General features: G+C 39.2%; 1 protein-coding gene across 2 annotated transcripts in view; it reads left to right on the top strand.

Annotated features, from left to right (window-relative positions):
* LOC128533594 (TRPM8 channel-associated factor homolog) overlaps positions 1 to 21,350 on the top strand; it is a 44,441-nt gene extending 23,091 nt beyond the window's left edge. The window contains exons 1-9 of one of the 2 annotated variants that reach the window (XM_053507881.1): positions 31 to 498; positions 2,792 to 2,861; positions 3,390 to 4,105; positions 4,201 to 5,201; positions 15,954 to 16,048; positions 16,210 to 16,423; positions 16,958 to 17,197; positions 17,293 to 17,630; positions 20,649 to 21,350. In XM_053507881.1, coding sequence (XP_053363856.1) covers positions 3,486 to 4,105; positions 4,201 to 5,201; positions 15,954 to 16,048; positions 16,210 to 16,423; positions 16,958 to 17,197; positions 17,293 to 17,630; positions 20,649 to 20,891 — 2,751 coding nt within the window. In that variant the 5' untranslated portion in view covers positions 31 to 498; positions 2,792 to 2,861; positions 3,390 to 3,485 and the 3' untranslated portion in view covers positions 20,892 to 21,350. Of the gene's footprint in view, positions 1 to 30; positions 499 to 2,791; positions 2,862 to 3,389; positions 4,106 to 4,200; positions 5,202 to 15,953; positions 16,049 to 16,209; positions 16,424 to 16,957; positions 17,198 to 17,292; positions 17,631 to 20,648 lie in introns of those variants that run through there. The other variant, XM_053507882.1, reaches the window with a different exon arrangement.
* Positions 21,351 to 23,046: the final 1,696 nt, after the last annotated feature.

Here is a 23,046-nt window from a genome sequence, read left to right as displayed (position 1 = left end):
GGAGCTCGAATATCCAACGTCCAACGTCAAACCAACTTCACCGCGGTGCTGTACATAATGCAAAGTAACCCGTGTATTATTCGTTTTTCAAAAAAAAAAAAGGAAACACCAATTTTTTTAACAAGTAAAAACAATTAATGCCACTGTTTTTGAGTTTGTGCTAAAAAAAAAAAAAAGGAATAAGTAGTGCGACTTTGAACTTCCCACTTTCGGTTTTGCCTCGGACACAAGTCCTGTCACCGGAGGTTTACTTATTTCTTCTTGTATTGTGTTTTATTTTATTAATTATTATTTTAAAAAATATATCTGAATAGCCCGATAATTTCCGTGACATTTAAAAAAACCAAAACAGAAACTCTCTGAGAAACTGAAACCAACATAAAAGCAGCCGCAGGGGGATTTTATGGGCAGGGCTTTTAAACTTTCACACAATAACGGCGTCGAAAGCGGACAACGAGCAACAAAGTCTTTGGGCGTACTGGTCTAGTGAAATAAGCAGTAAGTAACATTTCTCTTGGCAGAATTTAATTCACTGATCTGTTAAACTTGAAGTCAAAAGTTAAATCATGTTAGCTTTTTAGAATAAAATGAATACATTTTATTTGGTGTAATGAGTGCCATAAAGTGAGGTGATGTTTTGCCCCCATGAAGAACCCATTTCTGGAGAAATGTGGTTGAAAAAACATCCTGAATGATCATGAACAGATATCACTTAAAAGCTCAGTGAAATTATTAGGAAAGGAAGAGAAATCAAAGGATGAGGACTAAAAAACTGTGTAGCCTTAAGAAACCACTTATCAGTGAGGCTAATCTGAGCTTCACTTTTTTTGCAAGGAAGCAAAAAGAATGGGTTGAGCTTCGGAAAAGGGTCATATGGATTGATGATTCCAGATTTGCCTATTTCGACAGTAATGGGTACATCAGGGAAAAGTGTTTGGGGAAAAGTTTGAATATTTGGTAGTTTCCATAATTTTTTGTTCATGTAGGAAAAAACCTTCCAAGAATAGTTAATGTATTAATTGCCTCTAAACATTCCGAAAATCACATTTTACTTTATTAGTTCAGAGAAATTAATAAATGAAGGAAATAACTAATAATTAATGTCTTCCCAAAATGCATTTGGAAATATCCATTAATAAAATAAATGCTCTAAAAATTAACAGGATTTGTACCTTCTTGATTTTTTTGAACGGTAATGGTACTTTTCTCTTGAACCTTTTTTTCCAAGCTGCAAAAATAAGCTGATCTCACATTTTTTGCACCCTTTATCCACTTTATAAAGGTATTAGTTTTACCCCCGGGACACAACAGGTGCCCAAATTTGCCCCGTTGACTTATTATGGGGAATTTGGTGCATGACTAGTCCCATTCCATTTGTTGTAGACCCATGAAAGAGGTGTTAAATCATGCGGCTCATTTGTAAATGAGGTGCTTGACATGACTTTTCTATGAGGTGGGCGGGAAATTGACATATTATCAGAACTTACATAGGAACTTTGAAACTGAACCTAACTGTGGATCCCATTGTCGTAAAGACAGGGGGATGGGCTCATTTAAGACAGGCAACTAATCAGACTTTCGCATTTATCAAAAAGCTTATAAGCCATGCCCCCCTAGCAACATCATTGCTTATTAGCATGCTGTTAGCATTTTGCAAACATGATTAGCATGTTGCTAGCATTATGATAACAATATTAGCATGTTGCTAGCATGATGCTAACAATATTAGCATATTGCTAGCATGATGCTAACAGTATTAGAATGTCACTAGCATTAGGCTAACTATATTAGCATTTTGCTAAAAACATGATTAGCATGTTGCTAGCCTGATGATAATATGATTAGAATGTCGCTAACGTGATGCTAGAGTGATTAGCATGTTGCTACCATGACTCCAATGTTTTGCCACAGCATGGACCACTCACATTTTCTTCAGAGAAGACTAGAGAGGCACATTGTCTTTAGAAAATGTACCTCTCTACAGTATATACTCCTTTGACATAATTTTTATAAATATTGTTTAGATAGAATTGAAGGTAAATTAATTAACGGGGTAACGTTATTCGCTTTCATTTTAAACGGTCATGCCACTTCTGTCCAAAATAAAAGAAAATAGAATGTCAATTGCTCATTATCTGTTTCTTTTTTTGAAAACGAATTATTTAAAATACAAGTGTGTTTCTTTTTCCCTTTGTTTTTTGTATGTTATATACTGTATATAAAAATGAATGAACAAATGATGCACTTTTTTTTTGTTTGCTGTGGAATTGGATATATCAGTTTGTTATTTCAAATTTCCTTAGTTGTTTTCTTTGCTTAATGCAGCCCAATAATTTTACCCTTCTGAAATGGCAACCTTTTTTTGGCCAGGCAGTGCAATAATAACCTCAATGCTCAAATGTTAATTAATTGAATATATTTGTTAATATTAGGTAATTCATTGAGTAAATACTGAACAGGGCAATTAAATGTAAATGACTGAATTATGAAAAAAATGTGTAATGTGATTTATATTCATATAATTTTTATAAAAAAAAAATATTTCAAGATCGGTACAAAAATTGTCGCACAAACGTGTTTTGTTCCATGGATTGTTTTGCCTCAATTCCCAAACAAGTAATTTTGGGATTTAAGATCACTTACAGCAGGGTAATTATTGGAAATATTGACAGAAATGGAATACATTGATAACTGGACGTTTTAAGGAGAGATTGTATAATAAATGTTATATGTTTTATTATCTTAGGTAAAAAAAGTTAATGTTGAGAGAATGTTTCCTTATTCCATTCAGCTTCTGGCAGAACAAACAATCAGCTCAATTGGTGCTGCCTCCTTGCACTTCCAAAACAGGTTACTTGTAGGTGAGTTGATAGTCCAAAGTCTTATTCTGTATGTGCATAACATTTTATATGCAGTACATATGCAGGAAATGCAGTTATTTGGAGATGAAAAAACTGCATTTGTTCTTTACCTTAATATTTAATGCACTTTTACCTCACCTTCCTGCACTTTAAAGATGTTATTGACATGTGCTGAAACAAATGAAAAACAAACAGCGAGACAAATACTCATTAAGCATTGTTTTTTGAAAATACAGTATGCATTACTAATAATATATATGTTTATATATTTTTTATACTACAATTGATTCATAGTTATTCAGTAAGTAGTAATACCATAGAATCTGACATGAGACAATTTGATTTTGCTGCCTCTGATTGAAATGTGACTTTGTTCAACAGTTCTTTAAAAACTAACCGTTCTTTATGAATGTTTCTTTCTTTTTTACTGCTGCCTTTTAAATTGACTTATTGGTCCAAATTTTTTAACTGTTAGACCAATAAGTGTGGTTGTGATCTTCTTGTGTGTTTTTTTCTTTCTTTTAACAGAACCACAATCTCAAAAGTCCTAATCTTTATAGATTAGTTCAGGCCAGAAATACCAAAGATTAACCATTTTCCAAAACAAGAAAAGGCGAAAGCACGATGGAACAAGAGTTGGACTACTGTGTTCTTATGAATGGGATTGAGGAGCTTGATTTTCAAGGGAGTGCAGTGCCAAGTGATCTTGTGCTTATAGGCAGACATGCCTTCCCACTCTTAATGAATCCAAGAGGTCAGGTCCTAATGGCTGCATCTCGCTATGGTCAGGGACGTATAGTAGTGCTGGGACATGAGATGTATTTAACATGTTTCCCAAGCCTGGTGGAAAATGCCTTGACATGGCTTATGCCAACTGAGTCTAAAAGCAAAACAGTAGGTGTTCAAGAGAGTCTCAGATCCCTTGCAGTTAAGTTATCCTCCAGCTCTATAAAAACTGAGGTAGGACATTTCAAAAATGTTGGTTTAGCAGTCTATGTCACCGATGCCTACAGTGTTAATTCATGTGCCAAAGAGTTAGTAGCCTTTCTTAAATCTGGGGGAGGCTTGCTTATTGCTGGTCAGGCTTGGAACTGGGCTCAAACCCACCCAGGAGAAAATTCACTGCTCTGCTTTCCTGGCAATAAAGTGTGCAGTGTGGCAGGAATCTATTTCTCAACGATTACAGGGGAAGTTGGCAAATTTCCTGTGACTAGGCAAATCCCATCAAGCTGGCTGGCAGTGTCGTAAGTAAAGTTATTGTACTTTTTTTTGTTTGTTTATAAATGTTTCTTGTAATTTCCCCAAATATCTAATTTTGTTCATGTTAAATTATTCCTAGGACTGGTAAGGACTTCAAAGAGGACTTAAAGTTTCTACTCCAAGGTGTCTCAGAGTTTGATGTTCGAGGTGAATCTTTAGCATCTGATGTGATGGCACATGGACCTTTGGCCTTTCCTGTTGCATTTACCCCATGTGGTAAAGCATTTATTGCTGGGGCCTACTATGGACAGGGGAGAATAATTGTGGTCACTCATGAAGGCTACCTTGGTCGCGATTCACTGTCTGTCTTCTTGATCAACGCTCTACGCTGGCTTGATGAGGGGCGCAATGGGGTCATCGGAATCGTTCCCCAACTTCATTATGCCCATGATGTCCTGAGCAAGTCAGGACTAAATTGTCAAGTCACCGGATTCATGAAAGATCTAAGTGTCTTTGTCTGTACCTCTTACGATGATTCTCAACGTCACCAGATTCAGGAGTTTGTTGCAGAGGGTGGAGGCCTCATGATAGGAGGACATGCTTGGTACTGGGCACAGTGTAACCCTAATCGCAATGTGATGATGGACTGCCCAGGGAACCGTATCCTCAATAAAATGGGACTGTGTCTCATGGCGGATATAATAAATGGTGGCTTATATAAAGCCCAGCAAAAAAATCAAGATGGGGAGAGTGATACACTACCATACCATTTTTGTGACTTGATGCGGCGCTTTGCCGGCCATGTCATCCAAGGCCAGTATCTTACCGAACATGAACAGCAATGTCTGCAGAAGCTGAGGAATGATTGTACAAATTATCTGCGCATGCAGGCTTATGACAGCGTTTCATATACTTCAATGGTTGCACTGATCACAGATATGGTGAAAAGGGCAGGAGTTCCACAGGTGTGTCTGACATGTCCTGTTCAAAATAACAAAGATAGAATTCTGCTTGATGTGGGAAGTGAGGTGTACAGGGTGTGCAAAGATCCTGATGCACTTTTGCCGTTCATCATTAGCAACAAACCCAACCTACCTGCAGTGTCAAAGGCAAGAATCAGGATCAGTGCGGACACATCAGGTAGAGATTTTACTTTCTTTAACAAAAAAATTATTTCGAGTTTTAGATTGTAATTGATAGTTGACGTTCCCAAATTGCCCGTAGTGTGTGAATGGATGTTTGAGTGTGTGTGTATGTGTGTGTGCTCTGTGTGGATTGGCACCCTGTCCAGGGTGTACCCTGCCTTGTGCCCTAAGCCTCCTGGGATAGGCTCCAGGTCCCTGCGACCCTGAATACAGGATAAAGCGGTATGGAAGATGAGTGAGTGAGTGAGTGAGATTGTAATTGAATACATACAGTACTTGGCTAGCTTGAGCTACCTTCTGACTACACTGTTAACCTTCTAAAAAATATTTATAACAATTTCAAATGTTAAAAGCATCACACTTCAAATTTCATTGAATTGTAAGTAATAAATGATGTATGAGCATTAAATTTAGCTAACTTTAAATGTTTATTTAAAGACAGGTGATGGGGGTTTAGTCTAATAAGATCCTCTAACGTTACTGCAAATATATAACGTACTGTAACTCATACAATGCCTTCCGCGAAATTTTGTCCATCCATCATTAGTTTCGATTACAGCACACATTGGGGTGGACAATTCATGTTTTAAAAAACGATTCCAGAACCACTGTTTCACAATTTGAGACCTGGAATATGGGTGTGCCATAAGGGAAGGAAAAGTCAATAGATGTAAATATTCATATAAAAAAAAATGAATATACTCAACAATATTTTTATTGATTTTAAACAGGGATATAACAGGGTAAACATGTAAAGTTTCAATATACTGTAGATTCTATGACCCCCTTATAAACCCTATAGCACCCACCCCACCCCTCCCTGACTCCAAGCCAGCTTTACATGTATAAGAAAGGCTAGACGCCAGGCATCTAAAAAAACAGGAGAAAAATGAAAAAAAAAAAAAAAAAAAAAAAATATATATATATATATATATATATATATATATATATTTATTTATTATTTTTTTTTTTTTTCTTTCATTTTTCTCCTGTTTATATCTCATATATATATCCAGGAGCTGGAAGTTTTTTAGTTCTGCATGCAAAAAAAAGGGAAAAGAAAAACAGACAAACAATTAAATAAGAATGGAATCAAACTATAAATGTATATGAAAAAAGCGAAGGAAGGGCCCCCACACCTGCTGAAATTTCAAGTCTGAATAACGGATTGAGTAGTGTATCTTCTCCAGGGACAAACAGGACATAATATCTCTGAGCCACTGGGCGTGAGTGGGTGACGTGGCATCCTTCCACTTGAATAAAATAGAACGTCTAGCCAGGAGTGTCGCAAAAGATAACAGACGCTGTTTAGCAGGAGTTAGACGCTTATCTTCCTCTCCAGTGACACCAAAGAGAGCGATCAGAGGGTCTGGTTCAAGGTTGCATTTCAATATGTACGACAAGGTTTTAAAAACATCCCTCCAGAATTTTTCCAAATTCGGGCATGTCCAGTACATATGAATAAGAGACGCATCTCCACTTTTACATTTATCACAGAAAGGATCAATGTCTGGGTAGAAACGGGAAAGTTTAAATTTAGAGAAATGAGCCCTGTGTACAACCTTAAACTATAATAAAGAGTGGCGGGCACATAAGGAAGTTGAGTTGACCAGTTTAAGAATTGAATTCCAAGTACCATCTGATAGTGACAAATTTAAATCTTTCTCCCAAGCAGTTTTAATTTTACACAAAGGGGCGTAACTCAAACCTATCAATCCACCATAAATAGTAGATATTAGGCCTTTACGCAACGGGGACAAACAGAGGAGATTATCTAGAATATTTACATTAGGAGCTTCAGGGAAATTTGGTATTGAAGAGCTAATGAAGTGTCTTACTTGCAGGTATCTGAAAAAGTGAGAATTGGGTAGGTTAAACCTTTCAGAAAGCTGTTCAAATGATGCAAACCTATGGTCAACAAACAGATCTTTGCAAAGCATGCCCTTATTATACCATTCCTGAAACACTGAATCATGTAAAGAAGGTTGGAAGAGATGGTTAGAGACAATAGGACTGGACAGAGAGAAGCCCAGAAGACCGCTGTGCTTTCTGAACTGAGCCCATACTCTCAAGGTATGCCTAACAACTGAGTTATTGATAGATTTAATAGAGGGGATGGGGAGTGCAGATCCAAGGAGTGCAGAGACAGAGAGATTTTTTACGGACTTTATCTCCATTTCCACCCAGGCAGGCCGATTAGGTTGGTTGTGAAAATATGCCCAAAAGATGACAGATCGAATGTTTGCTGCCCAGTAGTAAAAACGAAAATTAGGCAGAGCCATGCCACCGTCTCTTTTAGATCTTTGAAGTAGGGACTTATTCAGTCGTGGATGTTTACCTTTCCAAAGGTAAGAAGTTATAATTGAATCTAAAGCACCAAAGTAAGATTTGGGAATAAAAACATGTACAGACTGGAAAAGATATAAAAATTTAGGAAGAACACTCATTTTAATGGCATTAATGCGTCCCACCAGGGACATGGACAGTGGTGACCATTGTCCCAAGGCCTTTTTTGTTTGGCTCAACAACCTAATGACATTTTCTTTAAAAAGGTGTTTATGTTTTCTTGTGATTGTAATACCGAGATAGGTAAACTGATTTTTCACTATGTTGAAAGGAAAATTGTGCATACCAGTTGTTAGTGCTGTATTATTTAGCAGAAAGAGTTCACTTTTGTGCAAATTCAGCTTATATCCTGAAAAATAGCTAAATTCGATTTGATATAAAAAGTAAATGGTCATCTGCATAAAGGGAAACTTTATGTTCTTCTCCCTGCCTCCAAATCCCAGATATATCCCTACAACTGCGGAATGCAATTGCTAGTGGCTTAATGGCAAGGTTAAAGAGCAATGGGCTAAGAGGACACCCCTGACGAGTTCCCCGCTGAAGGCTAAATGGTTGGGACTGCTGAGCATTTGTCAGAACTGAGGCAGTAGGGCTTGAATATAATAATTTAACCCAAATGATAAAAACTTGAATTTTTTTAAAGCTCCAAATAAATACTCCCATTCCACACGATCAAAAGCCTTTTCAGCATCCAAAGAAAGGACACACCCAGGGATCCCCTCTGATGGTGTGTACAGGATATCCATAAGGTGTCTAATGTTAAAATAAGAAAAACGATTTTTGACAAAACCGGTCTGGTCCTCAGATATAATTGAGGGTAGAACATTCTCTAATCTATGAGCCAAGACTTTAGCAAGGATTTTAACATCCACGTTGAGAAGAGAGATTGGTCTATATGAAGACCACTCTGTTGGGTCCTTATCCTTCTTTGCTATAAGGGTGATGCGAGCCTTATTAAATGAAGCGGGCAGCTTACCTTGCTGAAAAGATTCAGATAGAACCGAAGCTAGTTGTGGTGCAAGGTATGAGGAGAATAATTTAAAAAACTCTGCAGGGAAACCGTCAGGACCTGGGGACCTACCAGATTGCAATGATGAAATAGCTGAAATGATTTCCTCCTGTGATATGGGCCCTTCTAATTTTAATTTAGAATCAGGGGACAGTGTTAGGATATCTAGTTGAGTCAGGAAATTCTCAACTGATCTATGGTCTTTTGGGAACTCAGAAGTAAATAATCGAGAATAAAAATGCATCATTGATTTTGGAATGATCGGTAGTAATGGTACCATCCTCCATCCGAATTTTTGTAATGTGTTGTTGTGCTCTAAATCCTCTTAACTGACTAGCTGAAAGTTTCCCAGATTTGTCACCATGAATGTAAAATTGGCTCCTACTCTTTAATAATTGACGTTCGATAACATGTGTTGAGATAAGTTCAAACTTACTTTGCAATTCTACGCATTTTTTATACAGATCGGGGTTTTTAAATAGAGCATACTGCTGATCAATTTCTTTAATTTGGTTGATTAGATCTTTTCGCTCTTTATATGCCTTCCTTTTCATATTTGCAGTGTATGAAATTATCTGTCCCCTGAGGTAGGCTTTCAGAGCATCCCAAACAGATAAACATGACACTTCAGGTGTTTCATTTGTGTTTAAGAAAAAAAACTATCTGATCTTCCATAAATTTAACAAAATCATCCTCTATCAGTAACGATGAATTAAAACGCCAATTTTTATTAATCTGAGGTAGATCGGGGATCTTTAGAGACATAAGAACCGGAGCATGATCCGATATCACAATGCTCTGAAAAGCACAAGAATTAACCATTGGGATCAATTGATTATCTATGAAGAAATCAATTCTGGAAAAAGGATGATGAACATGTGAGAAAAATGAGTATTCTCTCTTTTTTGGATTAAGGAAGCGCCATATGTCAGAAATACCAAAGCTGCAAAGATAGGACTGAAGTAGCGTGGCGGATTGGCGGATGGATCTAAACAGCAGTTGAAGTCTCCCCCTAATATGAGAGAGTATGAACTCAGATCTGGTAGAACAGAGAAGAAATGTTCAAAGAAGGAAACATCATCGTAATTAGGGGCATATAAATTAGCCAACACTACATTAGTATTAAATAACTTCCCTGAAACAATGATATAACGACCATGTATATCCGCAATAATATTATGCTGCTCAAAAGAGATGTTTGGATTAATGAAAATTGAGACACCCCTAGCTTTGGCCTGAAAGGTCGAGTGGTAGTGCTGCCCTCCCCAACGCGACATAAGGCGATGGTTTAAACCCTTAACATTCCAGCTCACAAAGTTTAAAGAACTATTCATTCTACCTGAGAGGAAGTGCACATAAGTGTAAAACACAGAGCAACCTATCAAAGATACACCGTGTATACTGAACTAACACAATACTGGCTTTGGAGAACCCCACCCCTGCCCCACACACCCCACTGCCCCCAAACAAACAAAGATAGCTGCTAACAAACAAAGCAGCAAGCTCTTCCATTCTTCCATTCTCCACCTAACCAATCTTCCTGCCGCTAACCACACCATCTTCTGCTCCGATACAGTTTACATAAAACAAAAAAAAGTTTTGATTTAAAGTTTAAAAGGGTACTTTCCTGAGAATTGTAGTATTAAAGAATTAAACTATAGTGCACTACGTAGTTTTCGGCAGACTGTCTATGTGTTTCTGCGCCTCTTCCACCGAGCGTAGCCACTTCTTCTGTCTGGTAGAGAGAGTTATCCGGAGCCGTGCTGGATACAGGAGAGAAGGCCGGAGTCCACGGTTGTATAACTCATAACGTCTCTATACTCAGCTCGCTGGCTTAAAACTTCGGGAGCGTAATCTTCCACGATACGAACCTGCTGACCGTGGTGTTCCAGCTTCCCTCTCCGCCGAGCCTCCCGAACCAGAAGGTCTTTAACCTGGTACCGGTGCACACGGAGAATGACCGGCCGAGGTCTCTGACCTGAAGCGGGTTTGGATGTAGGTATGCGGTGGGCTCTGTCAATCTCAGGCGGGGATGGAAGCGTTTCACTCCCAAACACCTCGCACAAAAATTTCGAGAAGAACTCGGTAGGGAGTCCACTCTCAGTACCCTCCGGAAGACCCAGGACACGCAGGTTTTGTCTCCTGCTCCGGCCTTCTAGGTCTACGACTTTGGCCGTTAACTTAGAGTTACTTTCCTGAAGTCCGGAGCAGATGTTCTCCAACTCACTCACCCGCTGACTAAGGTCATCTGTAGCGAGTTCTAGTGAAGGTAAGCGCTGTCCATGGTCCTCTACTTGGGCTTGAATTTGGTCCAGTTTACTTTCTAGTAAACTAAACGAAGATTTAAATTCAGCCGCTAACGCTTCACGGTGTTTATCTAACAGTGCAGAGATAGACTCGACTGTTAGAGCGGTCACAGTTTCGTCTTTTTTCCTGCTTTTACCACTCCTTGTAGCCATTATAGATGAAAAGTAGTTAGCCGTGGGGTAGAGTATAAAGTTATTGTAAACTAAGGATTTAATTCAGCATTTAAAGACGAGTAAGAGTAAAGAAATTAAAAATTGTCGGAGCACCTAACTCACACGTGTACTCCATGTGGCTGCTAACCGGAAGTCAAAATAATGAATATAAAATAAAAATAAAACACATTACCTTGCACTTTACCTTTAAAAGGAATCCTGACTGAGCAGTGTTTCAATTATTGTGTGTTTGTGCCCCCATGTGTGTACAGTATGTGTTAAGACGAGAGAAGGGGAGGAGGGAGGGTGCTACTGTGTAGGACGACTCCCTCCCTCCTCTCATCTTACTGTACATAGTAGCGCCATCCCTTCTCTCAAATAAAGTAGCCCCCTTCCTCCTCTTCAACAAGAACAAAAAACTGCGTCTTTTCACACATTTTGAAAAGAATCCCAAGCAGCACCGAATAGTGTGTGTGTTTATGTGTGCAAGCAAGAGAAGAGGAGGGGGGAGGTAGCTACTGTGTAGGACAACTTTCACAACCACACACACACATTAATGGGGAACACACACTAACAGGGAATCACTGCTCTTTGACACATGGTCACAATGTTATAATAAACAGTACACACGCACAGATGTTAACTATACAAGTGACGCACACGTACAGTACTGAGACTGAGCATGTGAGATGATTACCCATAATCCCGTAGTGTGCTAGTAAAGAACCATGGGCTCAGTTGTGATCATGTGTCCCTCAGCAGGCAAAGCGCATGAGTACTACTACTTACATTAAGACTTTGCTCATTTATTAAGTTACATTTTTACAGATCAAGTTACTCATAATCCAAGGTTCCACTGTATATGCATTGCATACCTCACAACAAGAAGGTAATAAAATAAATAAAACATAATGGCAAAAAATACTTTTTGTAAGAGCAAACAATACAATGTACAATGTAAAGTGAAAAGAAAATGAAATAGTTTTTATGAAAATAATGATAATTAGTGTTGCGTGCATTTATATTTTCCTCCCTTTACTCCAGTGGTTCTCAAACATTTTCTGTCATTCCCCACTTAAGGGGGGTGGGCGAATTTTCAAGCCCTACTTGTCAACAAAATGATAACGAAAACGGCCAAGTGTACTATTTATTGAAATATCAATTTCTAAACCAATAAGATCAAATAACTGCAAGTTCAAAACAGATAAAATACACGTGCAATTGTTATAACAGGACTTCGTCACTTATCTAGAGCTTTCTTTCAAAGAAGTCGAGTGGCTTATTAACGTGACTGGGGTGTGTTGTCTCTAAGTGTCTTCCTACTTTGTTGGGTCTCATGCTGTCTGCTTCCAGCGGTTTAAGACACAAAACACACACAGGTCTCTCCTCTACCCTCACCATCACCACCATGAATCCAAGCGCAACATATACAGTAGGCTTCATCATAGGCTTTTTGGTTGATTAGGCTGATAGTGCTGAATCACCTGCTTTTTTGTGGTCCATGTAACAAATGTATCCATTGATGTTATTATGCCCACTACATACAGTACGCTACTGACCCGGTGTTATGCTCTAAAATGCCCCCCTCGCCACGGATTGCCTCCCCTACATAATCTCTTTCAAAAAGTATATTAGAACATAAATTCATAGGTTTATGGTTTACAAATTACAAATAAGAAATATAAAAAATTATATATTTTTTTCCATATACAACATGTATATTTTTATATTGCTTATTTTATAATAAAAATCGTTTCCTATAATTTTTCACCACAAACAATATTTATTTAGTGCAATTTGTGATAAATAATTTGTTATTTGTACATTGACAAACTCCTACAAAATAAATGTGCCATAAAATAATAACTTTTGGGGATTTGTATTAATCGTCTCAACGGCTGTCACGTGCCTAGGGTTAATTATAATAGTAATAATATATTTGATAATAATAAACCTTTGAATGTATGTCCTAATATAATATTTGATAGAGATTACGTGCGTATGCGTGTGGGGGGTTTGGGCAATCCGTGGCAGGGGGCATTTTAGCGCATAACACCTGTTTGTGTCCGCGGTAAAGTTAGTTTGATATTCGCATCTCCGAATTCAATAGCTGTGTAAATAAACCCGTGAATAAGATACCCAGATATATTTCCTCTTTACATTGTCTTTCAGCTACATTCGCCTTAAATTATACAAGTTTAAAAGCATAAAAACCATTATTCTCTACGGCGCAACGAATGATTTAGGGATCATCACAAAATGCCGCACACCAACAAAAAGCGTAGAACGATATTGATCTTCCCTTTTGTTCAGCGCCTGAAGGATCAAAAAACAACTTTGTTGCCGCACTGGAAACTAGAAATGCCAGACTAGTACTGCCTGAAAAAATACAGAAACATCAGCATACACATTGGAATAAATGAAATTACATACATAATACCGAATGTTTCCTTATATATTGTTCCTCTGGAATCAACATGTCGTCGTTAAACCGTTATTGTTGCACTATGGTTCCACTTTTTCTCTGATGTTATTTTAATTTACTTGTCTTAATGATCCATTTCTTTGCACGTGATTGTTTAGTTTCGAGTGTCCGATGTTTATTGTCAATAAAGAAAAGCATGAATTATAATAGGTACTTTGCTATTATTTTCCACTAATTCCCTCCCGTTTATTGCGCCCCACCTGTCATGCCTGTATTCCCCACTAGTGGGGCGCGCCCCACACTTTGAGAACCACTGCTTTACTCTAATACCCCTCACTAAAATCCAGTGGAACCTATTGCCTCCAGGCAGTCACCTAATTAGTAAAGGTGAGTCCACCTGTGTGTAATATCATCTCAGTATAAATACAGCTTTGTTAGAGATCATTAGTGGACAAACCGCATCATAAAGTTGTGGAGAAGTTTAAAGTAGGGTAAGTTTAAAGCAGGGTTAATAAAAAAATTACATTGGACCCTTGGATTGCGAGTACTGCGAGCATTTTGCAAATAAAATAAATTTTAACTTAATAAATAAACAAGGTCTTTATACAGTACAGGCCAAAAGTTTGGACACACCTTCACTTATTCAATGTTTTTTCTTTATTTTCATGACGATTTACATTGGTAGATTCTCACTGGAGGCATTAAAACTATGAATGAAATCATGTGGAGTTCTGTACCTAACAAAAAAAGGTAAAATAACTTAAAACATGTTTTACATTCTAGTTTCTTCAAAATAGCCACCCTTTGCTCTGATTACTGCTTTGCACACTCTTGGCATTCTCTTGATGAGCTTCAAGAGGTAGTCACCTAAAATGGTTTCCAACAGTTTTGAAGGAGTTCCCAGAGGTGTTTAGCGCTTGTTGGCCCCTTTGCCTTCACTCTGCGGTCCAGCTCACCCCAAACCATGTTGATTGGGTTCAGGTCCGGTGACTGTGGAGACCTTTTTTTGATAAGTACAGAACTCCACATGTGTTCATTCATAGTTTTGATGCCTTCAGTGAGAATCTACCAATGGAAATGGTCATGAAAATAAAGAAAACACATTGACAGATAGTTGAGAAGGTGTGTCCAAACTTTTGGCCTGTACTGTACATGAGTCTGCCGAGCATCACATGATCACAACTGAGCCCATGATTCTTCTCTCTCGCGCTATGGGATTATGGATCATTGTCTCCCATGCTCAGTCTTATTTCGTGCGTCACTCGTATAGTCAACACTCGTGCGTGTGTACTGTGGTACTCCGAGTGGCACAGTGGTAAAAGTCTGTGAGCTCACATGAGCTGAAGGAGCAGATAGCGCTGTCCTCCGAGTGTGTTATGCTGCCCCCAACGGTGCATGAGCGAGCAGTTCCAAAAGATGCAGGCGGCTGGCGTCACATGGTTCGGAGGAAACACGTGAGAGTCTTTGGCCCTCCTGACTGAGTGGTAGCAGTAGCCTTATTGTGGAAGCCCCCTAGTGATGGGGAGGAATTAGATATGACTAAATTAGGGAGAATTTCTGGAAAAAATCCAAAAAAGGAAGGTTTCTTTTTAAAGATCCAGAGGGGCTCTCTCTGCGCGTAAAGCATTTTTTTTTTAATTCTGTGTCCAAGTGTAGTGACTGTCCTTTAGTAAGCTGTACTGCAACTACGGTCTCTGTTAAGACAAAGGTTAAAACAGCTGTAGCAGTGCGAGAAATTAATCTGTTTAATGACAATGCAATGTCAAATTTTTACCAAATTCTCAAAAGGGGAGAAAAGCAAGCGTCATTAGAGAGATTCCTTATTAAAGATGTTTTTCGACAGAGCACATTCCATTCCACATTCCATCTTACATGCGCGTGAGCGAGTCAAAGTCATCCTACAGAGTAGCCCCAACGGTAAAGTGCAGGTTAATTTGTTTTATTTTTACTTTATATTTTTTATATAGTATTAATTATAATTAATTTAGTATTAATTATTTTTATATTAATATTTTTGGGTTGTGGAACGAATCATCTAAGTTTCCATTATGGGGAAATTCACTTTGTTATACAAGTACTTTGTTATACAAGTGCTTTGATATACAAGTGCTTTGATATACAAGCATGCTTCCAAAACGAATTATGCTTGCAATAAAGAAACAATTTCAGAAAAAGAAAACAATTTATTATTTTTCTTCAACTTCATGATCATGTCCCATATTGTGTTTGTCTAGTCCATAAAATCCCAATAAAATACATTTAAATTTGTGGTTGTAACATGGAAAAATATGGCAGTTTAAGGAGCATGAATTCTTTTGCAAGGCACTATACATTAAACCACATCTGGAAACTACTGTTTCCTTGTTGTATTTGACAACTGAAGATACGATAAAAAAATCCAAACTTTTAAATCCTCGTGGATAATTTCAGCCATTGGATGTACTTGTACTTTTTGAGATTATTCTTAACCCGATTAGTCTGTATAACATTGATATAAAATTTTTACAGAATGTGAAGAATGGATAAGCACAGGTCTGTACCTCTCTCCTGGAATGAAGTCTGATGTTGCAGTACCCCAAGAAATCAAAGGCAAAGGTTGGCAGGTAATTACTTTTAGCCAGTACATTGCTTAGTATGTAAGTTAATATTTTATGGTAAATTTTTTTTTGTTTTTATGTTTTTGAAACAAATAAGGAAATACATTTTTATATTTTCAGTAAAAGTGAGATAATGTAAAGCTCATGTTTGCACCATATGTCTACAGCTGCAGATTGGATGTCAGACAGATTGCTTGGGTGAGGCAGACATTCTGAAACGTGCTCCTGTAGTGCACATGCGATTTGCGTTGGACAGTGAGAAGCTGCAGGTCTGGAATTTGTGGGGAGGCCTTATATACCTGATTGCACCACCAAAGAGCAAAGTGAATGGAGTGGAGGTGGTTGTACAAACAGCCATAAAAGCACCATACTACAAATCTGGTAAAGCACTGACTAATACTAAAATGGGTGTTTGCTAATAATTATTTCTAGGTGATCCTTAAATTAGCTGGTGGTTATCTTGGTGCCATGTTGTTATAGTCTATAAATAAAATAATAAACAATTTTTTGCCACATTAATTTATTACATGATTCAGCAAGTTTACGCCGATGCTGCAATACAGTATCACGTTTACTTTAAAAGCAAAAGAATTTTACTGGAAGACAACAAGAGACCAGGAAGAAATTCAATAAGCTCAACCCCTGAACAGTCGTCACAGAGGAAGAGCACATCATCTTCATGACCAAAAAAGATGAGGCAGGCCCACAGCTTGACCAAGAGCATGCTTATTGTCTGTTTCGACATTCACAACATTGTATAAGAATTTGTCCTTAGGAGCCAGACCGTCAGTAGCAAATGTACTGCCCGGTCTTAATGCGTCTGGGGAGGACGTAAAAACTGGCAACATATGCTGGAAAACCACAAGTTATTCTAGTGTAACCAAATAAGTGAACTTGACATTTCTTCTCCATCAGGACAAACCAGTGTAGCAGACTGGGTGAGGGAGATCCGTAATGCACCGGCTCCTTGGACAGAACTTGAGTTTGAAAATGTAATCATTACCCTACATTCAGACTTCATACGTAAACTGGACCGTCCTGACAAGGTGGCGGCTGTCTGGGATTCCATCATGAAGGGTGTGGCTGAATTGGCTGCAAAACCTGCCAAGTTTCCACGCAAGGAACGTTTTGTTGCCGATGTTCAGATCTCTGCAGGTTTGATTTGGAATTTGTCAAAAGCACAACTAAGCTGCTTAGATGGAGACTAATTGACTAACAAGGTTTCTCAATCCCCTGTCCTTTTTCAACAGGTTACATGCATGCTGGCTACCCTATAATGATTCACTCCACCTCTGTCCCAGAGCTCCTAAACCCAAAGGCAACTCGTACACAGGATATTTGGGGAGCCATTCATGAATTAGGCCATAATCAGCAGTGCTCTGCGTGGGAGTTCCCTCCACATACTACCGAGTGCACCTGTAACTTGTGGTCAGTGTATGTGCATGAGGAGGTGCTTGGGGTAAACAGGGCAAAGGCTCATCCAGACATGACTCCAAAAAAACGAAAGAACAGAGCTAAGAATTATGCTAAGGGAGGCAGGAATCTGGACACATGGAGTGTCTGGACAGCCCTGGAAACGTACATGCAGGTAAACAACTACACATTTTATGGTATTTATTTTATATATATATATATATATATATATATATATATATAAAATTTATATTATATATTATATATATATTATATTATATATTAAATACAAATTGCAAATAAATAGGGAAGTATTTGGTGTATTTATTTTCCTGTAAATATTGTTCCCTTTCAAAAGCTACACTCGATGCTGCGTGAAAATGCTATGGGATTATCTTTTTGTGTTGCTGGTTGTGAAGCATGTGTGTATCAAACACGCCAAATTTTGCGTGCCTCTGTGTGATAAATCTCTTTCGGAGGGCGATCTCCACACTTACTGTTTAGAGTGTTTAGAGGAAAATCACGCTCTCCTCGGGCTTCAGGGATGTGACGACCTCCTGATAAAGTGCTTCACGCCCGGCTTACCTTCTTTAAAGAGGCAGCTGCATATCGACTGGCCGCAAGAGCAAACTTCCCCCAAGCGCTCGAAATTAGACTACAGGTTTCTGTCAGGTGGCTGGGGGGCAGAGCCTCAACGACGCTCTTTCCCCTTCTTTAGCGACCTCCATGATGAGTTAACTCGTTCTTGGCGTAAGCCATACTCATCCCTTGTTTTCGTGTTATCGACTTCGATTTATTCAAATATCGTTGATGCGGAAGCACGGGGTTATTTGATAATGCCCCAGATAGAAGAGACACTTGCGGGCTATCTCTCTCCTGGGACATCATCCTCCCTGAATGCTTTTTAGGCAGCGGGTCAATCTGGTGCTGCACTGCACACCATGGCGGTTTTACCAGGCTGACCTGCTAAAAGACTTGCACTAACTCATTATAGCTGGCTCATTATAGGGCATTCCTAGAATAACGCCAAGGCTCAGACCTGTTTCTTCGTGCAACCAAGCAGACGGCCAGTGCTATCGGCCGTTCTATGGCTGCGATGGTGTCCCTGGATGGGCAACCGGGCTAAATCTCACGGGCATCAAAGAAGTCAACCCTGCGCACTGTCTTCTTCACCAAGAAGTCTTGAGGCTCATTCGCCCAGGACCGTGGGGGTGGTTCACCCCGGGAAAGGGCGCGTAGAATTCCTTTCGAGAATGAAGTGTTCTCCCTGGCACCCCCAGGATGTCGGTGTTCATGCTCCGCCACCACTGGTGTTTCGGCAACACCGGTCTCCAACGAAATGTTAGTTCTTCGGTCATTTCCTGCCATGTTTCAGGATGCCGAACATCTGACACATACCAGCCCCACCAACCGTCTAACCAAGCTGCCAAAACTTCTGCCCCTTTCTGAGAAACTGACAGCGTAGAAGCTACTGCCAGGTATATATCCTTGGGTACTAAGCACTGTAGAGGGAGGCTACAGGATTCAGTTTGCACATCGCCCTCCGCGTTTCAACGGCGTGGTCTCCACTTCCGTGAAACCGGAAAGGGTGCATCTGCTGACTCTGGAATTACAGACGTTGCTGAGAAAAGGGGCCATTTTTATTGCAAGAAAAGTTGTCCTCTGGCTTATGCCCTAGTACTCTCAGAACGTACGTAGCCATTATTTAGGCTTGTCATGTTCTGACAAGGGTTTCTGTGGGAAAGCACACCTTAGTTTCCTGTTTTATTAGTGAAGCTTAACGGTTGAGGCCGCCCACCAGAGCAACGGTCCCTTCTTGGGACTTAGCTATTGTGCTCAAAGGTCTGATTGACACCTCTTTCGAACCACTATAGTTAGCGTCTGGCAGGCTTCTGACTCTCAAGATGTTTTTTTCTTATGGCCATTACTTCTTTGAAGAAAATTGGAGATCTGCAGGCTTTGTCAGTCTCCCCTTCCTGCCTAGACTTTGCCCCTGGGCTAGTCAAAGCTATTCTGCATCCTCACCCGAACTATCTTCCAAAAGTTCCATTCTCAACCATGCACCCAGTTGTTCTCGAAGCATTCTGTCCTCCGCCTTTTACACCTCCAAAGCAGGAAAGACTTCACTTACAGTACTTAGTCCAGTATGTGCTCTTCAGATTAACGTCCATCGCACTAGCCAGTGGCGTAAGTCAGAGCAGCTTTTTATATGCTACGGGGGCCGCAACCGGGGGGCGGCCGCCACTTGACAAACGCTGTCACATTGGGTGAGAGATGCTATTGCCCTAGCCTACGAGGCGCGTGGTCACTCTTCGCCTTTAGGATTCAGGGCTCATTCAACCAGGGGGGTTGCCTCATCTATTGCACTTGCAGCAAGTGTGTGATGCGCCAGGTTGGTCCTCTCTGCACACATTTGTTAGATTTTATAGTTTGGATGTTCATGCTACTCCGGGCTCACAGGTCCTCGACTCAGCCTCCCAGAGCTAGGTCTGAGACCACCTTGGCTATTGTGTGCACACGCAACACAACCCTGGGGTCCCAGACACTTGCAGTGCGGCGGCGTTGGTATTCTCGTTTCCATAGTGTTTTCACGCAGCATCCTGTGTAGCTTTTAAAAGGGCCCGTCTCGGGTTATTTTGCTGTAACCCTGTTTCCTGAAAAAGCGGGAACGAGATGCTCCGCTCCAATGCCACACTGCTTGCATGACTGGATGTCCTTTCAGACAAAATTGATCTGAGGATGCTTCCAGTTCACTCCTATTTATAACCTGCAGGTCCACTTCATCAGATGACGTCAACTGACCAAGGTTATATACTGTAGGCCAAAAATTTGGCGTGTTTGATACACACATGCTTCACAATCGGCAACACAAAAAGATTTTCCCATGGCGTTTTCACGCAGCATCTCGTTCCCGCTTTTTCAGTGAACAGGGTTACCGCAAAGTAACCCGAGACGTTTTATATATTTATTGTTTAGCACTCGTCTCAGTGTTGTATAAATGCTCTTTAGCAGCATTCCCATTAGCAGCATCCCAGAGCAACAGCATTTCTTTTTAATGTGTACAAGTAATATAACGGAATGAGAATAAATACCGACTTTACTTCATTAATTGACTAAAATTCTGATATAGTGGCTGTATTTTCTGGATGTTTTCCACACTTCCCCTTCTTACCATAAATCTGTTTTGTTTTAGCTACAGGATAAATTTGGCTGGGATGCTTTCAAGAAAGTCTTTGCAGCCTATCAAAACATGAAAAATGTGCCAAACAACAGAGATGGAAAGATGAACTTGTATGCTGAAACATTTTCAAAGGCAGTGAACATGAATTTGACGTCTTTCTTTAAAGCTTGGGGTTGGCCCATTCAGACCAGCACTGAGGAAACCCTGAAAAAGCTGCCTAAATGGAGTGACCACCCTATGGTCCAGTTTGCTTAATTCCCCAGTCCCAGTATGCTTGTTGACCCTTTCCCAGTTTGCTTGATGCCCCATCCTAAGTATGCTTAAATTCCCATCCCCAGTATGCTTGATCCCCCCCAGTCCTAGTTTCCTCAATGCCCCAGTCTTAGTATACATGATTGCCTAAAATGTTATAACTTTAATGTGTTTTGAGATTTTTTTTTTTAAGATGGTTGCCTGAATATGAAAATAATAGTTATAAATATTAATATTAGTGAAAATAGTTTTAGAGGCATATATAAACAACATGATCAAATATACATAATGGGTAATTTATTAGATTGTTCTAAAATTGATGAATTATAATCTCAAATTGTCAGATTGTAATCTACATTTGGACCTGAATATGTTAATTACACATAAATGTAATAGCTATTCTGTAGAACCAGCCTGCATAGCTCTTTATGCTGTTTGCAAATAAAGCATCTTAAAATAAAATGTGTATTCCAAGGTGTCTTTAGCTGGGATATATATTATTTATAAAATTATTATGAGACTTGGTTTTAATTTTATTTAATTACCATGTACTAACTACATGCATTCTTGATGTTGTTTTATTCCTCAATAGAATTATTTTTATATTTTATTATTCGAATTATATGAGGAACCGGAAAATGAAAATTTTTAAGTAGTTTTTTTTTAAGAATCTTGCTCTACAATGTTTGTGAAAAACATGGCCATTTTGTACCCCTCTTAGTCCAAGTTCAACATAATACTTGCATAATTTATTATAAATGTGGTTGCCTTTACCCAGGGTGTGGAAGTGATCTTTAACTAGAAAAGCAATTAACCAGTCAGATAACGATTGGTTTTTGAAATTTAAAAGACTTCACAGGCTATAATATGGATTTGGGAAAAGAGTTTTTATGTTTATTTGTGAGGGTGTAAGGCTGTAAGGTGTTATTTAGGCACAATTTACTGCTTTTAAAAGTTTTTAGGTTCTCCCAATGCTTTGTGGGTTTTCTCCAGGCACTCGGAAAAGATATGAAGAGTAGGCTAATTGATATTTCAAAATTGCCCATGGTTTGTGAGTCTATGCATGTTTGTGCCATGCAATGAATTGGCACTGCTGTCAGGGTGTACCCTGCCTAGTGCTGCGAGTCCCTTGGGATAGGCTCTAGGCCTTCCAGGACCCTGAATAGGATAAGCAGTATAGAAAATGAATAATTCAACAATCCTGCTAAAAAAATCCTAAATTAATTCTGCAAAACATTTCTGAAACTCACCATGATTCACCCAACAGGCCTGTACTGCTGAGTTTGAAACTTCCCCTCTGCATCTAAAAACAAAAAAAAGAGAACAGCAAAAATCTGACTTCATTTAAATGACACTCACCTGCACAAATGCACCCATCCCCTAAGCCAGATAGCAGCACAATTCTCCAACCTGAACCCAAACCCAACAGACGTACACTTTTACTTAAGCACACGCCCAAAAACACACTGACACTTAGACACAGCCAAACACACACTCCAACTGAGGGACACCCTAAAACACATCCCACCAGCCACACACACACACACACTGCTCCAAATTCAGACTGAATACACTTTAAACAAACGGAACACATACAATGAACAATAGGAAAACAAAATTAAACCCCAAACTAAAGACATACTCAACACTAAACAATATGGTAATGAGAGTCTGTGTATATTGCTTGTTATTTTTATTGACTCACTTTGAGAGACTGAGAAACCTTGGGTAAGTGATAAACTCTGCCTGATAGGCGGCGCTGTTCTCTTCTGCACTGTAATCCCAAAAAAGGAGCTGCTGTTGCTCGGGTTGGCGGTAGGTGGCGATATAAGCTAACATTCCTGTAATAGTTTCAGTCTCCTGGAAGTAGTGCTCTTTCATGGCGTATAGGACAGAGGCTTGCTTTTCCTTACGTAGTGCACTTAATTTCTGATAAAAATCTTTAAGATTGAGGTTTGTTCTGGAACACAATAATTATCAATTTTCTGATGAGTGCATTGAAACAACAGAGTCTTTCTTTATGGGTGCAAATTATTGAATGTTTTTTTTTGTTTGTTTGTTTTGGAAAGGCTTGTATTATTATAATTTTTTTTATTATCTACCTCTCTGAACTAACAAAAGGAAAAAGTGATTTTGGCTTGTTCATGGAAGTTAAAAA

This window comes from Clarias gariepinus, chromosome 11 (assembly GCF_024256425.1).
Source record: "Clarias gariepinus isolate MV-2021 ecotype Netherlands chromosome 11, CGAR_prim_01v2, whole genome shotgun sequence".
NCBI classification, from domain to species: domain Eukaryota; kingdom Metazoa; phylum Chordata; class Actinopteri; order Siluriformes; family Clariidae; genus Clarias; species Clarias gariepinus.
The sequence above is the reverse complement of the archived record's forward strand: the minus strand, read 5'-3'. Positions and strand labels throughout refer to the sequence as shown.